This window comes from Anguilla anguilla, chromosome 13, assembly GCF_013347855.1.
Source record: "Anguilla anguilla isolate fAngAng1 chromosome 13, fAngAng1.pri, whole genome shotgun sequence".
NCBI classification, from domain to species: domain Eukaryota; kingdom Metazoa; phylum Chordata; class Actinopteri; order Anguilliformes; family Anguillidae; genus Anguilla; species Anguilla anguilla.
The window spans coordinates 24,942,538-24,966,034 of NC_049213.1; the positions used below are offsets into that span (position 1 = coordinate 24,942,538).

General features: G+C 42.1%; 1 protein-coding gene across 2 annotated transcripts in view; it reads right to left on the reverse strand.

Moving 5' to 3' along the window:
* LOC118210921 (semaphorin-3F-like) overlaps positions 1–23,131 on the reverse strand; it is a 77,158-nt gene extending 54,027 nt beyond the window's left edge. For both annotated transcript variants that reach the window (XM_035387431.1, XM_035387429.1), the window contains exons 1-2: positions 22,739–23,131; positions 16,876–17,028 (exon numbers count right to left, since the gene is read on the reverse strand). In XM_035387431.1, the coding sequence (XP_035243322.1) occupies positions 16,876–16,987 (112 nt within the window). In that variant the 5' untranslated portion in view covers positions 16,988–17,028; positions 22,739–23,131. The remainder of the gene's footprint in view (positions 1–16,875; positions 17,029–22,738) is intronic.
* Positions 23,132–23,497: the final 366 nt, after the last annotated feature.

Genomic DNA, 23,497 nt, shown 5'->3' on the forward strand with positions numbered 1-23,497 from the left:
ATATGGGAAAATTTCTCCCATTATCTTATGAAACAGACTGTAGCGCCAGTATATTTTGTCTTTAAACCAGACTTTCCAACGTTTTCTCTTACAAATGCCTCACTAATGCACATAGGCACCTGAAAATAACACAAAGCTTAGTCCATGGTATTTAACGAAACTAGGTGAGATGTAATTCAAATATACTAAACACACGAAGCAACAAATTCAGAAAATAAATTGCCAAGCTTTCACAAGTAGAAATAAGAAACTTATCCAGACAGGGAACTAATACGAATGTGATGATGAAGAGCTTGAATCCCACGCTTGGAAGCACAACTCAATGATCTTTCATCGATTAACTGTCTCACTGTTGAGTGGATAGATAAAGACACTAATGAATGGTCTGCAGCAGGTTCTGGTTATCTAGGATAACAAATAGAAAAGAACACACTGTGATAAACCCTAGTCCGGTGCTCAAGCCACACAGAAATATTGTGCCCACATGCAGCGCTTTTTTCTTCTGAAGAAGAAACAAAGTACCGTAAAAAGAGAAAAATTGTTAGCTGCTGGGTTAATTAAAGGGACCCCTAAGTGCTAAAACATTTTATTAGAATCCAAAGCCTTTTTATCAGACTCTCGCTCGGTCATAATGCCACTGAGGTACTATGCAATGTCAATGGGCATGAGGCATAGTATGCTGTTACAAGCTGGCACTGTGAAGACCCTATATGTGTGTGTGTGTGTGTGTGTGTGCGTGTGCCTGTGTGCGTGAGTGTGTGCACTCGTGCATATGTGTGTGTGTGTGTAGGTGTGTGTGTGTCTGCCTGTGTGAGTGTGCGTATCTGTGTGTGCGCACGCATGTGCGTGTGTGTGTGGGGAGGTATGTGAGTGACAGGTCACAGCCTCACAACCCCTCACCCACCCCGTGTGGTACTGATTAAATGTAGCAGCAGGAGTCGATCGGAGCAGCATGATGAGTGCGGAGAGAGGGCTGATCACGAGGAGCCCTGCAGGACCGTTTTGCTGCGCTGATGCTTGCCAAGAGCTGAAATAACCTTGAGATTGAAAAAGAAAGGTAATGCTAGAATCCCAGTGGCACAGCCGCAGGACCAAAAATATATACTTTTAAAGAAGAAAATGACAAAAAATAAATGAATACTATCGTAAACTTGATTCCACCAAGGGATCCAACAGCCAGGTTTAATATTGCTTTTGTGTGACCGAGGGATAGCCTTTAGGAGGTTTGGTACATTTCATTTTTCAGAAGAAAATGGTCAACAGCTAAAATTGAGTTTTTTTTAAATCTTTTGACCACTGCTGGACTTTGTTTAGTTTACTTACATTGTGATTTATTAAATCTCCCAAAGCATTACTTTCAGGAACACACCTTTCACCAGCATTTCCAGGGACAAATCGGTTTCCAGACATAGCAGTCCTATTGTTAATTAACCTTCAGATATCCGATGGAATTAATATGTGTAATCAATATATGAAATCACATATGTTCGCTTGGAATCGCAATTATTTAAGATCATTGACAACAAACAAACATGATCTGGCATTGCAACAAACCTGCCTAGCATCAGCGTGGGCTTTAAGGGGTTAATTCCATCGTGCAAGCATCCCCCCCATCGCGTCATTAACTCACAATAACTCTACACATCATCAATTATCGCTCAACCGCCAATTAGTTCCGATAGGCTTGATTTATTCAACGCTGCATTAAGATTGAAAACAGGAAGAGGTGTTTGTTTTCTACCACTCCTTCCTCCCTTGAAAAATCCCCAGGGTTTGTTTTATGTGCCCTGCCTTATTTCTGTTAAAGGGCGCCATTAAAAAGCCATTTCTCACACCGGAGGCCCGCCAACAGGCAGCAGGGCATGCGCGACTCCTATAAAACATCTCCCTCTAACCGCCGCCGTGGAACAAGCTCCGTTCACTCACTCACGGCCATGTAAACTGCCGCTGGTTACCACGGCCACACTACATCATTCCACTGCAGGCAGAATTACAGTTCCTCTCTCAAGGAAAGCGGTGATAAAGATACAGAGCCATGCCTGTTGAAGGCTTTGCAAACCTACAGCAGCACACAGAGAGGAATCATCTGGTCCACCGGAGGACACGCTAACATATCCAGAGGAATGGTTTATGGTCTTTTTTTCATGTCCAGCCGATAGTTTTCTCTCCATTGCTCCCTCTCTCTCTCCCTCTCTCTCAACTCTGTCTTGCAATCTTTCTCTGTCTCTCTGCCTCAAGATAAGACCAAAAACCTGAAACCTGATCCTCACTGTATCTCCACTGAGGGGTCTGCGGCCTGGCCTTGGGGCCGAACAGAGGTGCCGAGGAGTGGGAGTGTGAAATCACAACCCTCTCTCTCTGTCTCTCTCTCCCAGTTTCTCTTTCTCGCCTTCTCCCCCTCTCTCTATGTGCTCTGAACCTGCTTGTCTTCCCACAGAAAGGCAAAAGGGCCTCGCTGATGTCCTGGGAAACGCGGCGGGATGCCCCTCCGGGGACAAATGAAATATCATCACCATGCTAAACACAGTAAAGCAGCAATAAAATATTCATTAACCCAATTCAAAGGCTAAGGAAGAAGCAAGCAGCCAAGTTAGGAAGTTAAACAGAGACTTCATTAAGTTCACCCCCACCCTCTGCATAATAAATATTTGCAAAACAAGACAAATTCTGGATGAACTTTTGGAAAAGTGCAGGTTTTCTTGGTACCTTGGATGCTGTTTTCCCCTGATCTCTGATCCCAGAACAGGAAGCTCATTTCTTTGGTACAGGTGCACAGGCACATGCACGCATGCATGAGAGTGCATGTCAACATGTATTTGAACAGACTTCCTGCATGCATATGGAGAAGCATATTTATTTGCCCCTACTTTGGTAGCAGGGGCCCCAAGTGGGCCCTAAAGCCTGGCTCCACAGTGCCCTGACTATCTAAGAGGATTTTCCCCTGTCACTCTGAAACACAATCCCTGCAGAATTCACAGCCATGGACGGGTGACCTCTGCTCCGCCATTGTTATAAATAATGGTTTCCCAATGGCAGAGCCCCCTGAGTCTCGGACCACAAGACATCGACGGGGGGGAGATGATGTTCAGAATTATAACCTGGCAACCTGATATCATAAAAACAGCTCACTGAGTATGATAAAGAATGAAATGCGTTATCACAAATTATCTTTCGCTGAAATACATAAACAGACTGCTCTGCCAGGTTAAAAAAGAAAGGTCTATTGACCTTAATGTCTACTGAAAAGCTCTCTCCTACAGTGCATTACGTCATACCATTGCCCAACTCTTGTAAATAACAGCTAGCTGTCCCCACTTGCATTTGTAATCCACACATTTTTTAAATTGTAACAGAGGACTTGATGTTGACATGGCAAATGCAGCCAAGAGGGAAACTGCAAACAAGAGCCTCACTTTAGCTCCAAGTGTTGCTTAGCAATCAAAAGTTCTACATTTTGTTTTACACTGGTAGGCAGCTACGCTAGTAAACGTTTATATATTTTCCCATTAGGTGCCGTGACCCATGGTGTGGTATGCAACAATATAAACAGACATCTGTGTGCTGAGGAGGCATTCATTGACAAACGCCTTATGCCAGTTTTGCGCCCGCCCCCGGGTCTCTCAGAATGTGAATGAAGTTTGTGAATGAAGGGCTAACCCACACAAACGCCCCGCTGGTATTGAGCCATAGAGCCCCCAGAGAGGGAGGAGTGCGGAGGCGACACTGACAACAACAGGAATGCACGCTACGGGTCCCCTTTCACACCCCCCAACTGGAGGCAGCTCTTGAGAAAGGCTGAAGAGATGGGCTTGCAAACAAAAACAGGCTTGGGGTGCGGGGGGGGGGGGGTGGGGGGGGGTGGAGGGGTTGGAGTAGGGAGGAGGGTTGGGGGGGGGGGCCTGGCATCACATCAATAGACGCTCATGAGAGGCTCATCTCCTACGGTAACTATTAACACCTACTCCGCCGACTCACACAAACGTCCAGGACAGTGAAACAGCAGAGCGAGCGAAACACAATGCTTCAAAAGCTGCATCAAGCCGCGCACGGCTGCTCTCCATTTCCCCGCTCGGCACATAGCTCCGTCATACTTTCTTCCTTTTCTTAGAAAGGACTGGGTCTGGGCAGGTAGAAAAGAGAGTGTTAAAAGAAACAATAGCTACGCCTTCATAAATACATTATTTAAATCTGAATGCATGAAAGTCTATCCGAATGCTTATACAAGTAGGTCCACCACCAAAGAGTACATTTTTGACTATTCATATTGTTTATCGCTTGCAGAGGGCGCAAGCATTTTATTATAGCATTTAAGTTTGGGTCCACTGGAATAAATACATTACGTGTTTAATCCCTAAAGGATTATTGCTCACAAAAAGCGTGTCCACCCAATTTAATGATTCTGTTTTTGTGCATTTTTCACATTTTGGCTGCATGTTGAGCCCTAGCTGTAAAAGGAAATTATGGTTAAAAGAGAATAGGACTAAAGTTCACAATCATTTCCAAAATATTCTGGCTCCAGTGTAATGATCAGTACTGGGATATCACTGTCATTGACAGGCTGGTTATTCACCAAAGTTTCATACTCTCCTTCAGACATGCGGTGAAGGTGATGAGAACCAGGGCCCGACTGGTGTATACAGTAGCCCCCCGAAATCCAACACCCATGCGCCCTGCACTTCCCATCTCCTGCGGATAGCAGGTCTAGGAGCCACTGCCTCTTTACCCTCCCTGCCGACACACATCTGACACCCTGTACTGTTGCACACAGGGTCAGCAGAATGCTATATGTAAACCACACCGAGAATGACAGAGTGCGTGGCCTTGCTTTACTACAGAACATAGTCCTTAATGGAGAGAGAGAGAGCGCTGCGCATAACCATTCTCTCAGAACACGCTCCTCCTTCTCCCCCACTCGAGTGACCACAGCCCCCTTCGCACCCCTCTTCCCCCTTTTCTGGAACCCAGACATTGGTCGGACTAGCCACGGGACAAGGCCTCTCCCCTGCAAACTGTCCAAATGTTGTCAGAGTGGCTGTATGGGTCACCGGCTGCAGAAACTGAATCCAGAGCTGACAGGCAGAGGGTAATAAACGACGGCAGGCTGGATAAACACAAGGGATGCTGCCCTTGACCCCACTCCTCCAAATTTCACCCGCGGGTCACACCTCGCGCAGTGACCTTTCTGGAGAGAACTCCCACACCGCAAGCTCATCTGGAGGGCAGAGGGCATGTGTGTCCTTCTGTCTGTATGTATGAGTGTGTGCATGCTTGTGCACTTGTTTATTTTGTGTGTACCACTCTTATTATGGTTCTCACATGATAATCCACACACATGCCCCCCACGCACAGATGGACTGACGGACCGATGGACGCACTCACGCACGCACACACGCCATAACCTTTAAACCATTTCATTCAGAGTAATGGCTAACCAACACTAGCCAAAGTAACATTAGCAGATGGCCTCGGTGAAATGTACAGAACTCAGTACATGTGAGGAGAGGAAAGGATGAGAGCTGACCCCTGTGACTTCAGGAAATACCGTCTAGCCAAAGAGCTCAAGCGTTTTTCTCAGCTTCCAACAGAATGAGCAGTCCACTCTGTGACAAATAATTAACAGCAAAAGATGAGAACTACCACTACAGCCAGGCCAAACATAACAGTTCAGCCATCAAAAAGATGCCCCTCAAAATATGCTCTTTTTCCTTTTCATGGAGAGGTGAGAGGGACTGATTTTCTTTACGTTTATGAGGATAAAATGAAGAGGCTAGAAAAGACAGCTTTAAGGAAATCCTTCCTGGTCTCATTGTGATTCCATTATGAAAGAGACCCCAGTCTGTTAGTGGTCCACTTTTGTTACACCCCATCATGCTAATGAAGGAAAGAAGCACAAGTCAATGACAAGACAAAGCGACACTTAAGATTACGGTTCAGACAAGCATCTCCTAAAAGTCCTCCGAGTCACCATGACTACAAGTGGTCTTTTCCCAGCATTCCTGCAGAGCTCTTCAGCCTTGCAGCCCTCCGATAGCCAAGCCAGCTAATGACACTTACAACTCCAAGCGCACTATTTAATTCCCCCAGCATTCCTAACTCTTACAAAAACAACTCTTGAGGTGATTAACCCTAATTAATCATTCCTTCAATCAAACTTCATCTCCAGGCCATCAGATAACTGCCAGCAGTCAGTGCGTGAACCTGAGAGGCCAATGTGATGTCCTCAGCCTCACACTGGAGAGATCTCAATGAGTTAGAATTGACTCACTCATAATTGCATCCTGTAATCTGTCAGGGTTACTATTCTACTTGGCACTTAACTCTTCTAGCAGAAGAGCATTACATCTAAGAAAGTTCACTCAGTTTGACAGGCCCTGCTAATAAGCACACGGACACACGGATATGCTTCACAAAGCCACTGGTGTCAGTTATTATTTTTTCGCACAATTGTTTTTGTTGCCGTACTTTGGCGGAGCACAAAGCCTCTAAAACGTACAGGATATCCCTTTGAAGTGTCACTCTGAAAAGAAGGATTCAAGAGAAGAACTTGCTGACATCTGTACCAGACGGCTGTCTGCGATGGCAAGCCGCTACACCTGTTTGACAGGACTGGTCTGCTTTGAGAGAATGAAGTGTGCTATATGCAGTCATGGGAATCAGGGTGCATGCATCACGCCAAGGATGAGGACCTTCTTTGTCGGGAACATGTTACCCCACTACACTAGAAACCACACCACAAACAAATACGCACACCCCACTACACTGCTTTACTGCCCCTGTGAAGACTCAGAGAGTCTGAGGCTACAAAATAAACCAGTAAACCAGTCTGATGGCCACAAATCATGGTTTTTCCCTTTTTTTCAGTAAATGTTTTGCCCCTTCTTATATGACTGAGAGAATGAGGAAGAAAGAGAATAGAGAGAGAGAGAGAGAGGGAGAGAGAGAATAGAGAGAGAGAGAGAGAGAGAGAGAGAGAGAGAGAGAGAGCACAAGCAATGGGCCATTCATCAAGGAACTTACCGCTGCTGAAAGGAAAAGTGTCTTAAGGGGGAAAACCACAATAATAACTATGATCTACAAGGGGTGTCACAGTCAGAGTAGGGACAACAGAATAAAATGAGTTTCCTTCCTGTGAGCATGGTAACTGCTCCATAGGGAAGCTGTAAACATGGCATCCCTCACTGGTACTCTATCAAGATAGTCAGATTGCTACAGCATGAACCAAAATGAACTCTGGACACAGGTAAAGACAACTCTCCAGTTCCTAAGTCCTCCAGCCAGGAGACTTTACTGTATTCTCTGAAATAAATAAATAAAATGAGCATGCGATTAGAGGTGAAAGCGCTGTTAAACCATCAAGCAAAAAGGGTATTTCTTCCATTAAAAGACAGGTGAATGCGAGTCAGTATTGAAACTAAGAATCTGAGTTTGAGTGAATGTGAAAAACAGAAATAAAGGAAAGGTGGGGTGAGAGAAAGGACCGGGTACTCCTGCTGTCTTCCAAGCCTGCTTATGGGTAATGGCAATGGTTTTCCAGAATCATCCATAAGAGAGAAACCAAACCTTTGCAAAAGCTCTGTTTGTAAATAAGCAAATCCAGGGTAAATGGCATGGGCTATCAACTATGGTGGCTGTCATACCCTGCAAAGTTGTTGATGTGATAAATACAGGTAAAATTAGATTATATTTATATAAATTTATTTTACCCATATGACTGTTCTGTCATACGGGTAAAAAATATGTTTTCTGTCCTGTTAAAAAAAAATTGTGATTCATGATCACTGGATGGAATGTTCCTTCATGGTCATTTGCAACAGATGCAACAACACTGACGTGAAAGATGAGACAGACAACAGTGGAGACCGTAGCTATTTCCTACAGGGGTGTTCTCAATTTCCATCAACATGAGGCTCTGACAGCGATGGAAACCTAATGCCAGCGGACATCCACAGGTGAAAGTCTGACCGAAGGGCATCCTTCTTAAACAGCCCACTTCCTGCGTGAGCTGAAATAGAGTAGAGTGAATTCTGCTCCTGCTCCTTTGCTTTCTCTGCTAGCCCTTCAGAGGGGGGAATCAAAGAGTTGCTCCATGATTAAAGGCACCAGTTAGCCAAATGTATGTAGACTGCACACTGTCACTGGTGGAGCAGGACATGGTGAGTGTCCTTTTTATCTGGGAGACATTCTGTGATACGGCAGCATGCAACTGCACAGCTGTCTTTCCCACCATTGCAGTGCACAGCGAAATGGGGAAATGGAAAGTGATGTCATGGAATGGGGACAGGAAATGACAACATAGGGAGAACATTAACAAGAGCATGCCATGGCATTATCACTGCAATGCATCATTTAGAGCTTGAGAAAACTTTAGTCCGAGTAATATTGTCTCATTCCTTTCCTTTGTCTGTCTCTCTCAGCAGAGCGTGTCCAGCTGTACTGATTGCAACAGCTGTAAGAAAAGCAAGTGTGAACTTTAACCCCACAAAACCCCACCTCCCCACCAGGATCTACCCAAACCTATGTTCTCTCAGACTCCAACAATGAAATTAAGGGCTGGACCACCCACATGACTTCAGAACTTTACAGATTTCTTCACAGGGCTTATGAGCTGCTATTCGACTTATGCGAACAAAAGTTTGAGGCCCCATCTTGCAGAAACAACTAAAGACATTTCTCTAATACAAAAAATTTTGATTCTTGAGCACATGAAAACCAGTGTTCCAGTGTTCCCACTGTGGCACTAGTGTTTAAAAGTGGGGGAAAAAAGAAACTTCAGAGTGGGCCAAGTGGGAATGATTTACCACAGACTGACAGCACAGGAGGTAAGACTGGAGCCGACACAGATGGAAAATTACATTGTTGTAGCAATGCATACTTTAGGGGTACTTTTGTGGGAAAGCTGTGCAGAGATGTTAGAATACTGTGGTGTTTGGGACATACACTGTAATGCCACCCTCATGTGTGACTCAGCTAGATGTTCGTTCAACACCCCCTCGTCCTCCCACACAGCCCCCATCAAAAAGACAGCGTCTATCTGGGCTCGGTCCTGTTCAGTTAGGTATACAGTGAGTGAGCCTTGCGAACGCTGTGATGGTCAGCAGTCAGGGTGCCCCTGACAGTTGGAAAAACAAATATATTTTGATCATGCCAATTGATCCTGAGGTATTGGGTGGATTTGGAATATGCTCTCTCTCAGTCTCACTGCTTGATACAACTGCATGGACCTGAACCGTTTACCATCCACCACATGCAAATACACTGCCGCTTTAACAAGTGTTAAGGGCTAGGCGTCCAAATATTCAGCCACCACTCCCTTCTTCTTTTGCCCAGGTTAAGTACTGTACTTAAATATACCTTCACTTCCAAGAGCAGACATGTTTTTCACAATCTAATATACTGTTAGATCAAACTAGTGTGTGAGTCACAGGCAAACTTGGTGTCAGACTAATTTCCTGTCATATTATCTCAGGTTTACAGTAAGAGAACAAAAGCCTGTAATGCTCCAATGATAGAGAGAGACAGACAGACAGACATACAAAGAGAGAGAAAGTAATGGTAAGGGTAGAGGTAAGAGTAAGGGTGAGATATAGAACCAGAGTAATGGAGAAGCTCATATCATGTGACCCTCATTATCGAATCACAAGGAGATCCTGGGATACAAACTGATTGTCAGGGGTGCCCTTGGCCCTGCACTTGCTTTCTGTTGCAGGTCACTGAGAGAATGGAGCGCTCTGACACAGAGTTCCCCTCTGGGCCTGGCACACCTTTCTCAGGTTTGTCCTGCATGGGAGGTTTGGCCTGGCTGGCGAGGGTAACCTCAATCCACTCAGGCAGACTGGTGTTGGTTGTCGTTTCTCACCGGAGTCCCATGTCTGACATTTCGGCCTCCCATTGACAGCAGGGTATCACTTGGTTGACTGGGTCAACCCAAGGCACTTAGCTCAAGCTCTGGTATCAGTACGGTTGAAACAAGCACTGTTAGAACCTAGAACCCCAATGGGACATAGGGGTTGGAGAGGACTTTATTCTGCTTGATTATCAGGAGTTCTGAGCTTTGAAAAAAAAAAAAAAAACTCCCACACATGTTCTCTCCCTCCTTGAACCATACACAGAAATATATTCTTATCACCAGCGAACACACCGTACCTCTTTCTACTTTCTGTCTTTGTTGGTTCACTTTCACATTTGGTAAAGAGGAAAACTCAACATAGGGCTACATTCCAGGACCAGTTCATTAGAGAGAACTTTGTAGGTACAGTACGAGTGCAATAAAAAAATGTAAACATAAAATCTTGCTGCACCACATGTAAGTGATGTAAAACATACCCAGATGGAGAAAAAGCACAAGACATTTTCTCTGTGCCACTGAAATATCTCTGAAAATATAGGTTACAATAATTCAAACAACTATGTACATTTGCAAGAATCACATTTCTGTGAAGTTCAAGCGTGGATAATGGGTAACCAGTAATAAAGTGGACGCCACGAGAATTGGCCTGTTCTCTAATGTGTCCTCTCCTGAGAAGTCAGTGAATAGTAGATTCTTTGTGTGAGAGGGCGCCATTTAAGCAAGCTATGACTGCAATAGGCCAGCACTGAGGATATACTCGAAGATGATTTACATTTATACTCCAAAACCTCCAAATGGCTAGGACACACACTTTTACCTGTAACTAGGGGAGACAGCCCTGTAACTGGCAGCATGCTTCACTCACTTACTCACACACTCATTCACACAATCATCAAGCAACTCAAACCTTCATTGAGAAAAGAACCCAATGACTTGCAAAGAAACAACAATGCTTGCAAAGAAATGCTTCATTAAACCCCTAGATGGTGAAAGGTCACTTCCTTGAATAGTACCTATTCAATTCTTTTTTATCCTTTAATACAAGAAGTCTCAGTATGTAGCTAAACCTCAAATAAATAAAAATGAGAAAAAACACTACTAAGTGATCGGATACATATTAAACCATTTCAACATAACAGGGCTCTCCCTCTCCATAACACCCTGTTACTCCAAGAGGTGGTCCTAACCCCACACCAAAAATAGTGTGTGTTTTAGCCAGAGGACAAAAATAGATGCTGGACGCTCACTGCACTGCGAGAGGACAGACGTGTGCAGGATGGAAGGGTGGGGCACTTCTCTGCCTAAAGAGGAGGCGGAGCCATGTTGCCCTGGGATACGCCCAATGCTGCAGTAGTGCACGGATATGGCGATAATGGTGACCCACATTCTCAGCTCTCCCAGTGGATTTGGCCTCTGTCAGCATCCCTCATTTTCAAGCAGGAGATAATCTGATGTGATGCCATGGCACTTTAAAAGGGTCTTCCTGAGCATTCCCACAACATAGTGTAGTCCCACCTGCAGCTCAGAAACAAGCCATTCCACATTTAGCATCTGTGGCTGAATGAAGTGACAGAGAGCCCACACAGACAGATTAATTATTACTAACCTGAACTTGAATGTTCTTCATAAACAAAAATTCACTCCATAAATCCATTGTCAGGTTATCCTCAACTTGCTCTTCATATTCAATTTTAATAAAAAAATTTGTTTATTTACACTAGTCAACACTGAATACCCTAAAATGTATACACACACATTAATATTATGTTATGTTACATTATCTTACAAGTTTATTTAATTTAAACCCTCAGCCAGTAGGCTGTGAAAGCAACTGATTGCACTGTTAAAACAGACCCAATACAACTGGCTGGCAAACAAGAAGCAACATTTAACCGACACCTGCATACAATCACTCACTATACATTCATTGGCTTTACACTTTCCCCTGCTTTTCAAATATGTCCCTCGTGTTCTGTCCTATGCACCGGGGCCTTGAGAAAACAGCTGATACCAACGTGGAGCACAAATAAATCAATATGTCTCCAGTCATTTGAAACACAGCATACAGATACCGCCAGAGACCAATGCAGGAGGCTGTGGTGGTGGGAGGGAGGGAGGAGGGGGTGGAGTGGAAAGTCAACCTCTGTCTTTACAGTGTCATACTGAAGGCGGCTTCTTTGAGTTTATTAATCATGAGGAAACTTGTTTGCTTCTCACAGATATACACACACTGCCTTATCAGAGCTGATATAGATCAAGGCTAGTTCTAACAGCTTCTGAATCCTGGGTCATTTCTAAGGGCACTGCTGCCCCATAAACCGTATTACCTTGGTGAAGGAGTTTTTAAAAAATTCTTTTTTAGTGTAGAGCGAGAACATTTTTAACCTTTCACACCCAATAAAAGAAAACAGGACTCTTTTGGCCTAACGAGGGAAAGAAGAAGCAAAAATGAGCCGGCTTTACATGATTGCACTGCTAAGAGAAATGAATTCTGCCTGTTACAAAGCGTGTGGGTGCGTTGACATTAATACCAATTTGAACTGCAATCATAAAAAGGGCCCTCTCTGGCCATGGTTTGTGTTCAGGCAAGCATTCCAGCAGCTGAGCCACAATATGGCAAAATGTAAGATTAAAACAACATGTTCAGACTTTTCTGTTCAAACGGCTGAGTAATGGCTTCTCAAGGCATTCTTTATTTTCTCTGTATTCTCTTTCTTTCTTTTTATCCGGTGCGCACTCATTTACAACGGGCGTGTTTACGATGTTGAGGAAGAGAAATAATCTGCAGTGTGACACACATAAAGCCGATGGCATCTCTAAAGGAGTTTACATGGAGGCTTGCATGTAAACATTTACATAGCTGGTCACATACGGATGCAGGGATCACAGCCCCTTCACAATCCCTCTGAATTCAGATCTGGCTTTCGCTGCTGATGTAGAAGTGTGTTCCAAATGCGGTGCACTCTGCTCTGTGCCACAGCTCCATGACAAAAATCTAAATCTGAAATAATATTGTGAAAATATCCTTTTGCTATTTGGCTGGATAGAAGGGGGAAGCACAATCTGTACTGACAGAAGAAAAAGATCTACCATTGGCTCCAGCATACACCCAAGAGTCATAGGCAGAAAGTACATCTAATGAAAGCCATGAAACCCATAATGGGTTCCTCATTCAACTTTAATCCCTGCTGGTTCTGGCTGAGGTTTCGGACGCCTTCAGACTGTGTGATTAACCCAGGTCAGGTTCTGTTTTAATGGAAAAAGTGGACTTTCCTCTCTCGGGTCACTGCCAGCTAAGTCCTCACCAGATCCTCCAAGTAATCGATTCTCCACAGGGTCTCCTTTCACACCCCCTTCCTTCTGAGTCTGAGCCTTTTTTCACCCTCACTGGCTATTCCTACTAGAACTCTCCCAGCCAATCAACTTTCACTTCTGACTTTCCTGTCAAAGTCTTCTTTTTTCTACACCAGCTGGGTGTGATGACAGAGATAAGCCTGGCCAAAGTCCACTGGCAGGTCTCTTGCCTTGTATATTTGTATATACGCTCCTCAAATATGCTCATTGGCAGTATATGCTGTGGTTGATATTGATCATGCACGCTTCTCTGTACCTGTCTAGATCCAGTTTGCAGCCATAAAACTGACAGCAAATTATCACAACCCTTTGCACTACAGAACAACAGCAATCATGCAGAATGCAAGTCAGATGCTGAAAAGCATTGTGCAGATTACACAATTTCATTGGGTGCTCAATAGTGGTGTTTGCAGTCATTAAAGAAATAGGAATAACATTAAAAAAAAAAAAAATACAAAAGCTGGTTTCCAAAACCACTCCAATACTGTAAGGGTATTTCATCATTTATTTGAGGAATACCTGAAACTACATTGCCTGAGAAAGCGCATCCAAACAGCAACATGATAAGAGAACAAAATAGATTGTGCAATTATTTCAATGAATGAATAAAGTTCTTCATAATATCTCCCCCCAAGGCATCGACACACATATCTTCACATTTGCCTGTAGGCTGGAGTTTTACAGTTGCTATGTGCTTCACTCATTTTTCAAAGAAAGAGGCAAGGATGCAAGGATCAGTGTGAAAACCTTGAGGAGGGAGACTCAGACTGAAGAACACAAACAACACTCATTGACTCTGCCACTGGAGTGGGCCAGGTTCATTAGGAAGAGCCAGGTCCATTTTAATGGCAAACACAAGTGCATATGCTTTAAGAGGTCAAGGTTTTGACCTTTGCGTGGAGCGACAGATCAACTCGACTCGACTCATGCTATTGCTGAGAGGATACCGCCACCACGTTTCTCATTAGAATTTAATTAGCGGCACCAGCATTAACATATCGTATGCACATTTTCAAATAAAGAACGTCTGTGTGTGCACAAGGAAATCACGTCTGAATTCCAGGGTCAGCCAATAGAAGCAGGACATGCATTCTCATTAAAATCTGAAAAAGAGCGGAAAAGGCCAGCAGCGCTTTTGTTGTTGGGGGTAGGTTGTGACCATCGAACACCGAACTTTAGCTAATACCTCTCTGGCTGCACCCCAAATAGAGATATTCTAGCTGAAGCTAATTGCAGACACTAGAGGCCATGGTTCATAAAATAATCATATGACAAGTTTCTGGCCAATGGGGAATAAACCATGCCTTTAACATGAGTGTAATGTTAAAACATGATAATATAAGGAGTGAAGGTTGCCATCCAGCCACAGATAACAGTGAAGTTATAATGCAAATACAGGAATAACCAGGAACTCTAAAACCCATTAAACTGGAAATAAAAATAATAAAAACATAATGATTAATACTTGAGGATTATGGATGTAGAACCAGCAGAATGTTCAATTTCACTCTGCTAAGAAAGCAACCAAACAGGTAAGTATAAAGAAAGAATTTTGCTGATGTAATGCTGTTTATGCAGACAACAACACTTTCTTAACTCCTCATGTGGGTTTGCTGCTTCAGAAGGCTGGCTTTCTGTTCACACCTAACATACAGAATGCAATAATCCGACAAAAGTAAAGACATTTCATGTTCAAACTAAACCACTTCATGTTGTGTCAGTACACTCCCTGCTCCTGCATTAAACCAGATTACAAAAAATACATGACTACAGACTAAAATGGAATTAAAATGACCCTGGGATCAGTCTCTTTGCATTTCATTACTCTCACGAGAAACACTGAGGATTACCAGTCATTTATGGCAAAGCAAGGTTTCCCTATTTAATTTTTATTTTTTTATTTTGAGCACTCAGCCTGCTTTTCTATATGATCAGCTTTTAATGCACAAGGTGATCTGACCCGAAAGGAAGTGACAGATCCAAGGGGCAGTGGAGACACGTTGCACACACACACACATGCATACACACACACACACACGCACATGCACACACACACACACACGCACATGCACATGCACGCACATAGACACACACAGAACACACATAAAATACATTTCAAAGTGCCGGAGATTTGGGGGGGGGGGGGGGAGTAAATAGAGAAAGAAAATAAACTTTTGAGGCCATATTGAAAAAAGAGGAAATAAATGGCAAGCTCTGGATTTGTACCAAGTGAAGTGTTAAATCCGACTTGATTAAAGAAAAGAAAAAAAAAGGAAAAAGCCTATAATAGCGAGCTGCAGTTGCCTTCTTAATGAAGTCAACTCCTGCTCTCCAGCTCTGGGAATGTAGAGCAAAGCAAACACAAGCATTTGCTGTCCCCTTGACTGCAATTGCTAATCGCAGGTCTGATCTCACCACAGGAGGACAGGCTAAGGGGAACATCGCTCTGCTCTGACGATCCAGGCAATTTGCTTTTTCCTTAATCCCTACTCTCTCCATACTCTGATGCTCCCTGGCTAATCCATACAACTGCCATAGCACAAGCCACACAATGCTGCCGAACCACATTCCACTACCAGGGGTAACAACTATTCCTAAAAACTTGGAAAGATGTATTTGTTAGAGCGCTGTGTATCAGCTGGGGTTAACTGAATTTCAATTTGGCCAAAGCAGGAAATTTATTTTAATTCAGTTATTTAATGGAACAATTGAAGAAAGCAGATTTTTTTAAAAAGAAGTAGGAACATTTAGGATATATACTATATATATAGCCAATATTCCTACTTTTTTCATTCTAGCTATGCTGCCAAGTTACTTGAACATGCATGCAGGATAGCTCAGCATTCTGACAGTACAGCTGATTGTACATTCTAGACTCTAGATGAGTTACTGTTACTGCTCCTTTTCTGAGTGCAGCTGCTGTTAACATACTTGAGCGCACTTGTGTATTTCTGTGCTTTTTATAAGTCGCTCTGGATAAGAGGCAGCAAAAATGAATGTAAAGACATGTAATGTGGTCCTGAGTCAAAGGCTATTCCTCCCCACCCCCCACAGCCTCTGTTTTTCAGCAAAAAAAAAGAAAAGTTTTTGATCTGGGAATTACTGGCCTCTGAATGATTGCAGTGATACTAAAGCAAATAAGCAAGCACATGCAGGGACGGCATCACTCAACAAACTGTTGCCTTCATTGTAGATTTGATTTGTTTTTTTTTCGTGGGTTTTTTTTATGTTGTTGTTTTCAGTCACTCTTACTACGTACTGGAGTGAAAACAGCTGTCGGAAATCTCCATAGACAGGATGTTTGAGGGGAAGTGAATTAGAGCCGCATGATTTCTTTCTGTTTGTTAGGAAAGGGCCGTGGTGAAACATGAACACTGTCTCTCCATAACTTCCTCAGAAGTGCTTATCGGATGCCAGATCTGACCACTTATTAATCACCAAATTGCCAGTTCATGCACAGAACCCGCATGAACTGGCAATTTGATGATTAATCATCATGATGGTCCACCAACCACAGGACAAGCTGGAATGGCAGTAAATGGACCTAAATCCCCTCCATTGGGGAGGCTGACGTATGTCAGCCCAGAAACAAGAAAAAGGGGTTCACCAGCTCTCCCCAATCTCCAAAAGTCAGAAAACTCTCAGAGGTGTAATGCATGCAGGATGTTCCTTACCTTTGAAGGAGAGGAAGACGCGTGGAGTGGAGAGAGTGTCACACTGAGATCCCAGGGCCCATATCGTCAGAACCACGAGGGTCTGAAATGGCCACTGAGCGTCCAGTAGCATTGTGTGTCTGCTTCCTGTGACAGAGAAACAATCCCAGGTCCCTGAAAGGAAGAGAGGATGGTCTAAGCTAAGGTCTGAAACACTGCTCAGGATAGAGCTGGGATAGGAAAAGGCACCGTTGAAGGATGCGACGACACCAGGCCACAGTCAAAATAAAGGTGAGTTATATCTGCTAGACTGCTTAAACCCAAACCATAATCTCTTGCCCATACAAAGTGAACAGTACAAAAGCCTGGTTAGACCATGATTCATGCATTTTGGAATGCCACTATTCCTGCCAGTATGGTTTTTTAAACAAATAAACCAGTTGAATCCAATGCAAACACTGATGTTTACAATCTTTTGCTTTCAAACAGATAACAGGTCTTTATCACAGATAAAACTAATGTTATAGGAAACTGTTAAATGTCTTAAAATAATCAAACATTCCAGACTGCTTTTATATCTGATGTTTACTGGGTGGTGTGTGTATCTACAACAGTGGCTGTTCATAGGTTTGAAACAGAGGAGACCGAAATCTTAACTGTTCAATTTCAGTGAACTAATCATTGCTTTCAACAACTGCTCCTAGTATCAATTATTAGACTAATTAATCTTTCATGAGTATTTAAATAAAACAGCTCGATGGAAGTAATTGATGAAAAGGTAAAAATTCAGTAGAAGTAGAAGTGTCCTCTACCTGTGAGAAAATGATGGTAAAGTCATTCAGTGAAATTAAAATTCAAACACTGCAGGTTATATGCTTTACAGGTTACAGCAGACACACACCTCAGAAACATGCACTTCATAAAAGCCCCCACTCCTGTCCATCCAGTGAACATACGCATCATAAAGCACTTGAATAATTGCCCAGATCTTATGCGAGTGCTTCTTTTTTATTTGTATAGCCGTCGCTCTGATATCACTGATATGGTCACTATCAAGGGTGCAACAGTCTCTCAGTCCAAAATACACACACGCACACGCACACGCACACACACACACACACACACACACATCTGTCTTATGATTGAGTGGGGAGGTCTGAGAGACAGTGAAAAGACCACACAGCTGCACTGTGAGTTCCGAATGTCTGAAACATTACTGAATAAGAAACAGTACGGTTCAAAGCTAGAGGATCTCATGCAACTGCCAAGTTCCAGCCATTCCATGCCAAAGAAACAAAATCACTCAGTGGCAAGAACTTCTACATCATAAAGCAATACGAAGCCCAGCTCAGTCTTCTGTCAATTTCAACATACAGATGCAAAGGGGTGATCACAAAATATTTCATTGCATGAAATACATATTTTGTCCTACATTGTTAAACTTGCAACAGTGACATCTTCAAGTATTAATTATCTCTATGCATTTCCTCACCTCTCAATAGGCTACATCTAATTATCTCTGCCTCCTGTTTTCATACTGACCTTTTAAATTTGAATTCTCACTTACAGACAGTAGTTTTCCTGATGTTTATAGAAGTACTCATAAACTCCAACCATAAATATGCATAAGCGTAGCCCCTTTGATCAAACAGAATCATAGCCTAGCACCCCTAACCAGAGCAGACAGTCCATTCCGACTCATTGAATAGTGTTGTTTTATGTTGAACTGAACCTATGTTCACTACATCCTATTCCGGTGATTGATTATTTTACAGCTAGAGATACCTTCAGCACCCCCATTCACTAATTTAGGGTCCCTCCATAACTACGTCACCTCTATCATTACCTTTTAAATTTGTAATATTCCTTTTTCTACATTTGAGAAGACACAGAGCAGGTTACTTCAAAGAAGACAACCAAAAGTGAATAATTGTCTCAGGCAATTACTGTCATGTCACTTTACTCTCCACGTACAGGTTTCTATTTCAAAGTAACCATGCACAATACCGTAAAGCAAACGTTCCCAGGGCAAAGATTTTGTTAAAGGTGTTCCTGATTATAAATTAAGCCTATGTAATCAAACAACTCATCATCCTGAATGTCACCAAGTGCCTCTGCCTCAATACAAGTACAATAGTCCTCTGTATGTAGATGCTTTAGGTGCGCCCATCATTGAGTAAAAAGCTGTGGCCTTTTGAGAAACTGGCATCAGCAAAAGTGAACTGGAACAATTCAATGTATTGATACATGGTGAATGGGGAACAGACAGGCTAGTTCCCCCAGAAATACTTAACCAACATAACAAGACTTTCACCCTGAAATGCTAAACACCATGAGCTTCATCCTGTGGACTTATCCTGCCCCTGTTCACTTTTTCCAGGTAATTTATACTGGGATTCTGATTGTAGATTTCTGTTTCTTACAATCTTAATGAAAATACACTGTGAAGAGCACAGAAAAAAAACAGCACTGAAGAACATTTTAAATATCACCCCATATCTAACAAAACTGTAAAAATCCAAGGCAATCTATCTCACTAAACATTGGGTCAAGCTGCAGAAGAGCTGAAAAGATGAAGAAAAGGAGAAAGAGGACAGAAATCGTGATATTGTTGAAAATAATTAATTTACATGCGTGAATGAAACCAGCTGTTCAGACCTCAGCTATTTGCAAGTAATCTGTTAACTATCCTGCTATTTATCTAGTCAAACCCCACTACCCTCCCACCTGCAAGTTACACAGGCCAACTTATTAAAAATGCAGCGTTTGACCATAAATCCATACCTATAATATAGCCTTTTTAAAAACAATGATTTCAAAAAAAGTTCTAAACACTATACATTGCATAGGCTACAATATTGCCTGAAGGTAGGCCTGCAGCAGAGAGTCAGTCATCCGCGAAGATAAAGGAGGGTTTATTGATTTATTGATTTATTTATTTATTTATTCTAGTTGGTTAAAAAGGTAAGTTAAAATTAAAATATAACTGCCTATAAAGACTAAAATGCGAATTTTTCGCTTGTTTTACTTATCAAACATGTCGTATTAGTTTTGTCATTTGGATTGTTCGTTGCGCGGCACTGAAAAGTGTTTAACTGCTCTTAACCATTATCGCACATAAAAACAATGTGCGGCCAATCCAATGCATCATTTTCGAAACCGGTTGACATTATCAATGCCTCAGAAACTAGGGAATGTAAAATAAATATGCCGATTTTATAAAATTATATGATCAAATATCTTAAATTAGCTCATATACGTCTCTAACGGGAATATCTGCCAGCAGGCTATAGTATGAACAAAAATGCATCACGACTTTGGCATTCTTGTTGCTAGGTATGCGGCACAAAGAGGTGTTTGATAACCGTCTGGCAAAAAGAAAACAAACTGCTGACTAAAAATCAGTAAATAATTAAAAGGTTTCACTGCTGCGTTTAATTTAATATTGACTCATTTGATGAGATTATATTTAAAACACAAAAAGACATGTAGTCGGGCCTGCCCATGCCAATACCGAATTGGAAAAAATTTAGCAACCATTACAGCTAAGGCCAATAAATACTGCTAAATCCTGGCGTAAGGCCTGTTTTTTTTAATTTTATTTCATGTTTGGTTTTACTAAAACCAAAATATATAGTTCCTCACGAAACACATGTTCCCATAATTTGGCAACGTCACATTATTTTATGCATGAACCAGATCTTTCTCAAAATCAGTCAGTGAGTGAATGCCAACAAACACCCGAAGTAGCCTAGGCTACTGTACAAAACGTCTGCTTGTGGTGGTTTCATAACGCTTCCTGAACATATGCTAATCTTTTTTGCGTTGGAAAACCGCATGTGGCCCGAAGAAAAACAAATCCAACGAAATCATAATTCCATTACGTTCTGTCCTTTTGGATATGGCTTTCACATAAGTGAATGATAACAAAGGTAGTCAACGACCAGAAATATTCATCAAGCTACACGTACATCGATTGCTCACGGCGGCGGGCAAAGCTAAACAAGGCGTATTGGTGACAAGTTTAATCAAAGTAGGCTATATGACAACTCAATCCTTGCATATGAAGTCGATAAAAAGGGATTACGCTACAATTATTGGGGTTTATTAAAGGAAATAATAATAATAATAATAATAATCATCATCATCATCATCATCATCATTCACAGCAAACGAGCTAATATAGTATTAAAGTATCAATTTAGCTAGTACAGTGTTAATATCAGTACATTTTTTTATGGTAATCAATTTGCCATGTCGAATTATATACTTGATTATATTCCAATACTTTTGACAACACAATGACAGAATAGATTTATCGCTAGAACAGTTAGGCTATAAGAACAAACTTTAAGATCTGTGTCTAGCCACTGACTATGCACGGCATGGTTGTCTTGCGCCTGTAAATATTAAGCAGCGGGCTTAAACCACATTTTCTAGGGGAGAATCGTTTAACAAACGCAAGATTTATAATAGAAAGTCATGGTAAGATCATTTAAAATACCCAATTACTTTAGGAGGACCGGAGTTACATTCCATTGCATGCGCAAATAATTTCAGGCTCAAGTTGAAATGTGTGGAAAGTAGGCTAATACACGTTGTTTTACAATGTTGAAATAACCTTAGTCACCCCAATGATGATATATTTCCAGAGAAAACTACCGTGCATAGAGGGTTTTACAATAATCTACGCGAATTTTATTTATTTTTCGTTTGCTTGTGTAGACTATTAGCCTGACACATTTAAAACTACCTTGCGCTTAATGTAGGTTTATTAATGTGTAAAGAAAAATTGAGACCGGTGAGGTATAGCTTAGACCTCGACTCTCCATCTAGATCTATAGGCTATATTTCTTTAGCCTAGATTTTGTAATAGCATAGTGAGCTACCTACGTAGTTTTAATGGTGGTTTCAATGGTGGTTTCATTTAATGGGGGGTTTCATTCAAATGTATGGATCTGTCATAAGACGTTGGTAGTAGAAGTAGGGTGTAATATTTTATACAGCAGATAAGAATGTCGTTATATAGAATATTTTGATTGTTTAAGTACAATTAACGAAAACATTAGGCACTAATTTACACTGTGGCCCATTTGCTTTAACTGCTTGAGGTTATGGTTAAAGAAAGCACATTGGATTCGCTGTGCGTAATGTAGGCTACCATTCCACTTTATGCGCGTCCCAGCGCCTTTCTGGCAAGTCTGCTTGAACAGACAGTTCACTGGCGAACTGACTGGACTTGCAAAAAAGGAAGAGAAAGACAGAGAAAATCCTGGCAACAGAAACTGCGTACAGTAAAAGTTCAGAGAAGCCGGAGGTTTAGCACGTTTAGCTGTGTCTCGTTGAGAGATAGAGCTATGCAATATGAGCGCATCACCCGCAAATTACGAGCAAGTTGAATATACCTCAAACGCCTTTAAAACCAGACTACTCATAAATAAACTCTAAGGTAACCAGATATAACACACATTCTTTAACATACACCCACTTAGTATCGCACATGCAACTGGAATTAGTTTTTTTAACTCTGGAAATCAAAGCATTTTCTAAAAGTAACGACTCGGACTCCGAAGAAAAACTCTAGAACCATTCCAATGCATACATAACATCTGCTGCGGCTGCTACTACTACTGCCATAATAATAATAATAATAATAATAATAATAATAATAATAATAATGCACAACTCAATTGGCACATCCAACATATCAAATGTTCAAAAAAGCTTACACACAACTGTAAATTCAATGACATCTGAAGGAACGGTTTGAACAGCTGTCACATCAGTCGTCTGATAATAGAAAATACTGTAAATTTCCTTTATCCTTTTGGAAGGAATGATGCACATTGCCTGCTGTCAGTGAAAAGTTCAAGTAAATAGTTACCTCTTTGTTAGCTACTCTCCGCCACAGGCAGTTGAGATCCCACTCATAAAAGTCATCTAGGAAAAGTCAGGAATCCACTGAAATTGACGTTTTCTAAAAATATATATATATATATGAATAGACAGTGTCGATTCTGTGTCAAATGGCTTGGGTCCCTTATCTTGAAAAGCACTCGAGCTCGGGCTATTTCTGGTCTGATTTGCCGCCACTTTCTGCCTTTTTCATTGATTGAAAAATTCCACTTTAGTATTCGCTAGGATAGTGCGATCTTAAGCAATAGAATACTCCGACTGGCAAATCCTCGAGACGGCCAACTTCAAGTATTCCGTGTTTTCTTTAATTGGTCTGAAAGCTCAAACACCAGGCTGTCTCTCTCTGCGCGCTAAGTGGCTCCTGACTGCTGTAGAAATGCGCTGGCAGGTGGATGCAATGCTCTCATTTGCGTTGGACACACCCATGGGGCGTGGACTTACCTTTCCTGCTGCTGCTACTTGCTCCGCCTCCGATAGAGTACATAAGCGTTCAGATGCATTTTACTTCGTTAACATTGACCGAGGAGGGCTACGCACCTTCTTGCATTGAAACGTGAACGGCGTGAGCACGCATTTTGCATGGCTCATTGTTAAAGACAGAAAAGAACAAGAGCAAGAAGAAAGCTACCAACCCGCGAACCAGCTGGCACAACGTGTGAGTCTATTAACAGCATCCACTTAAGGATGGCAGTCTTGGCATAACGGTTCAGATTCTGGGTTTACAGGT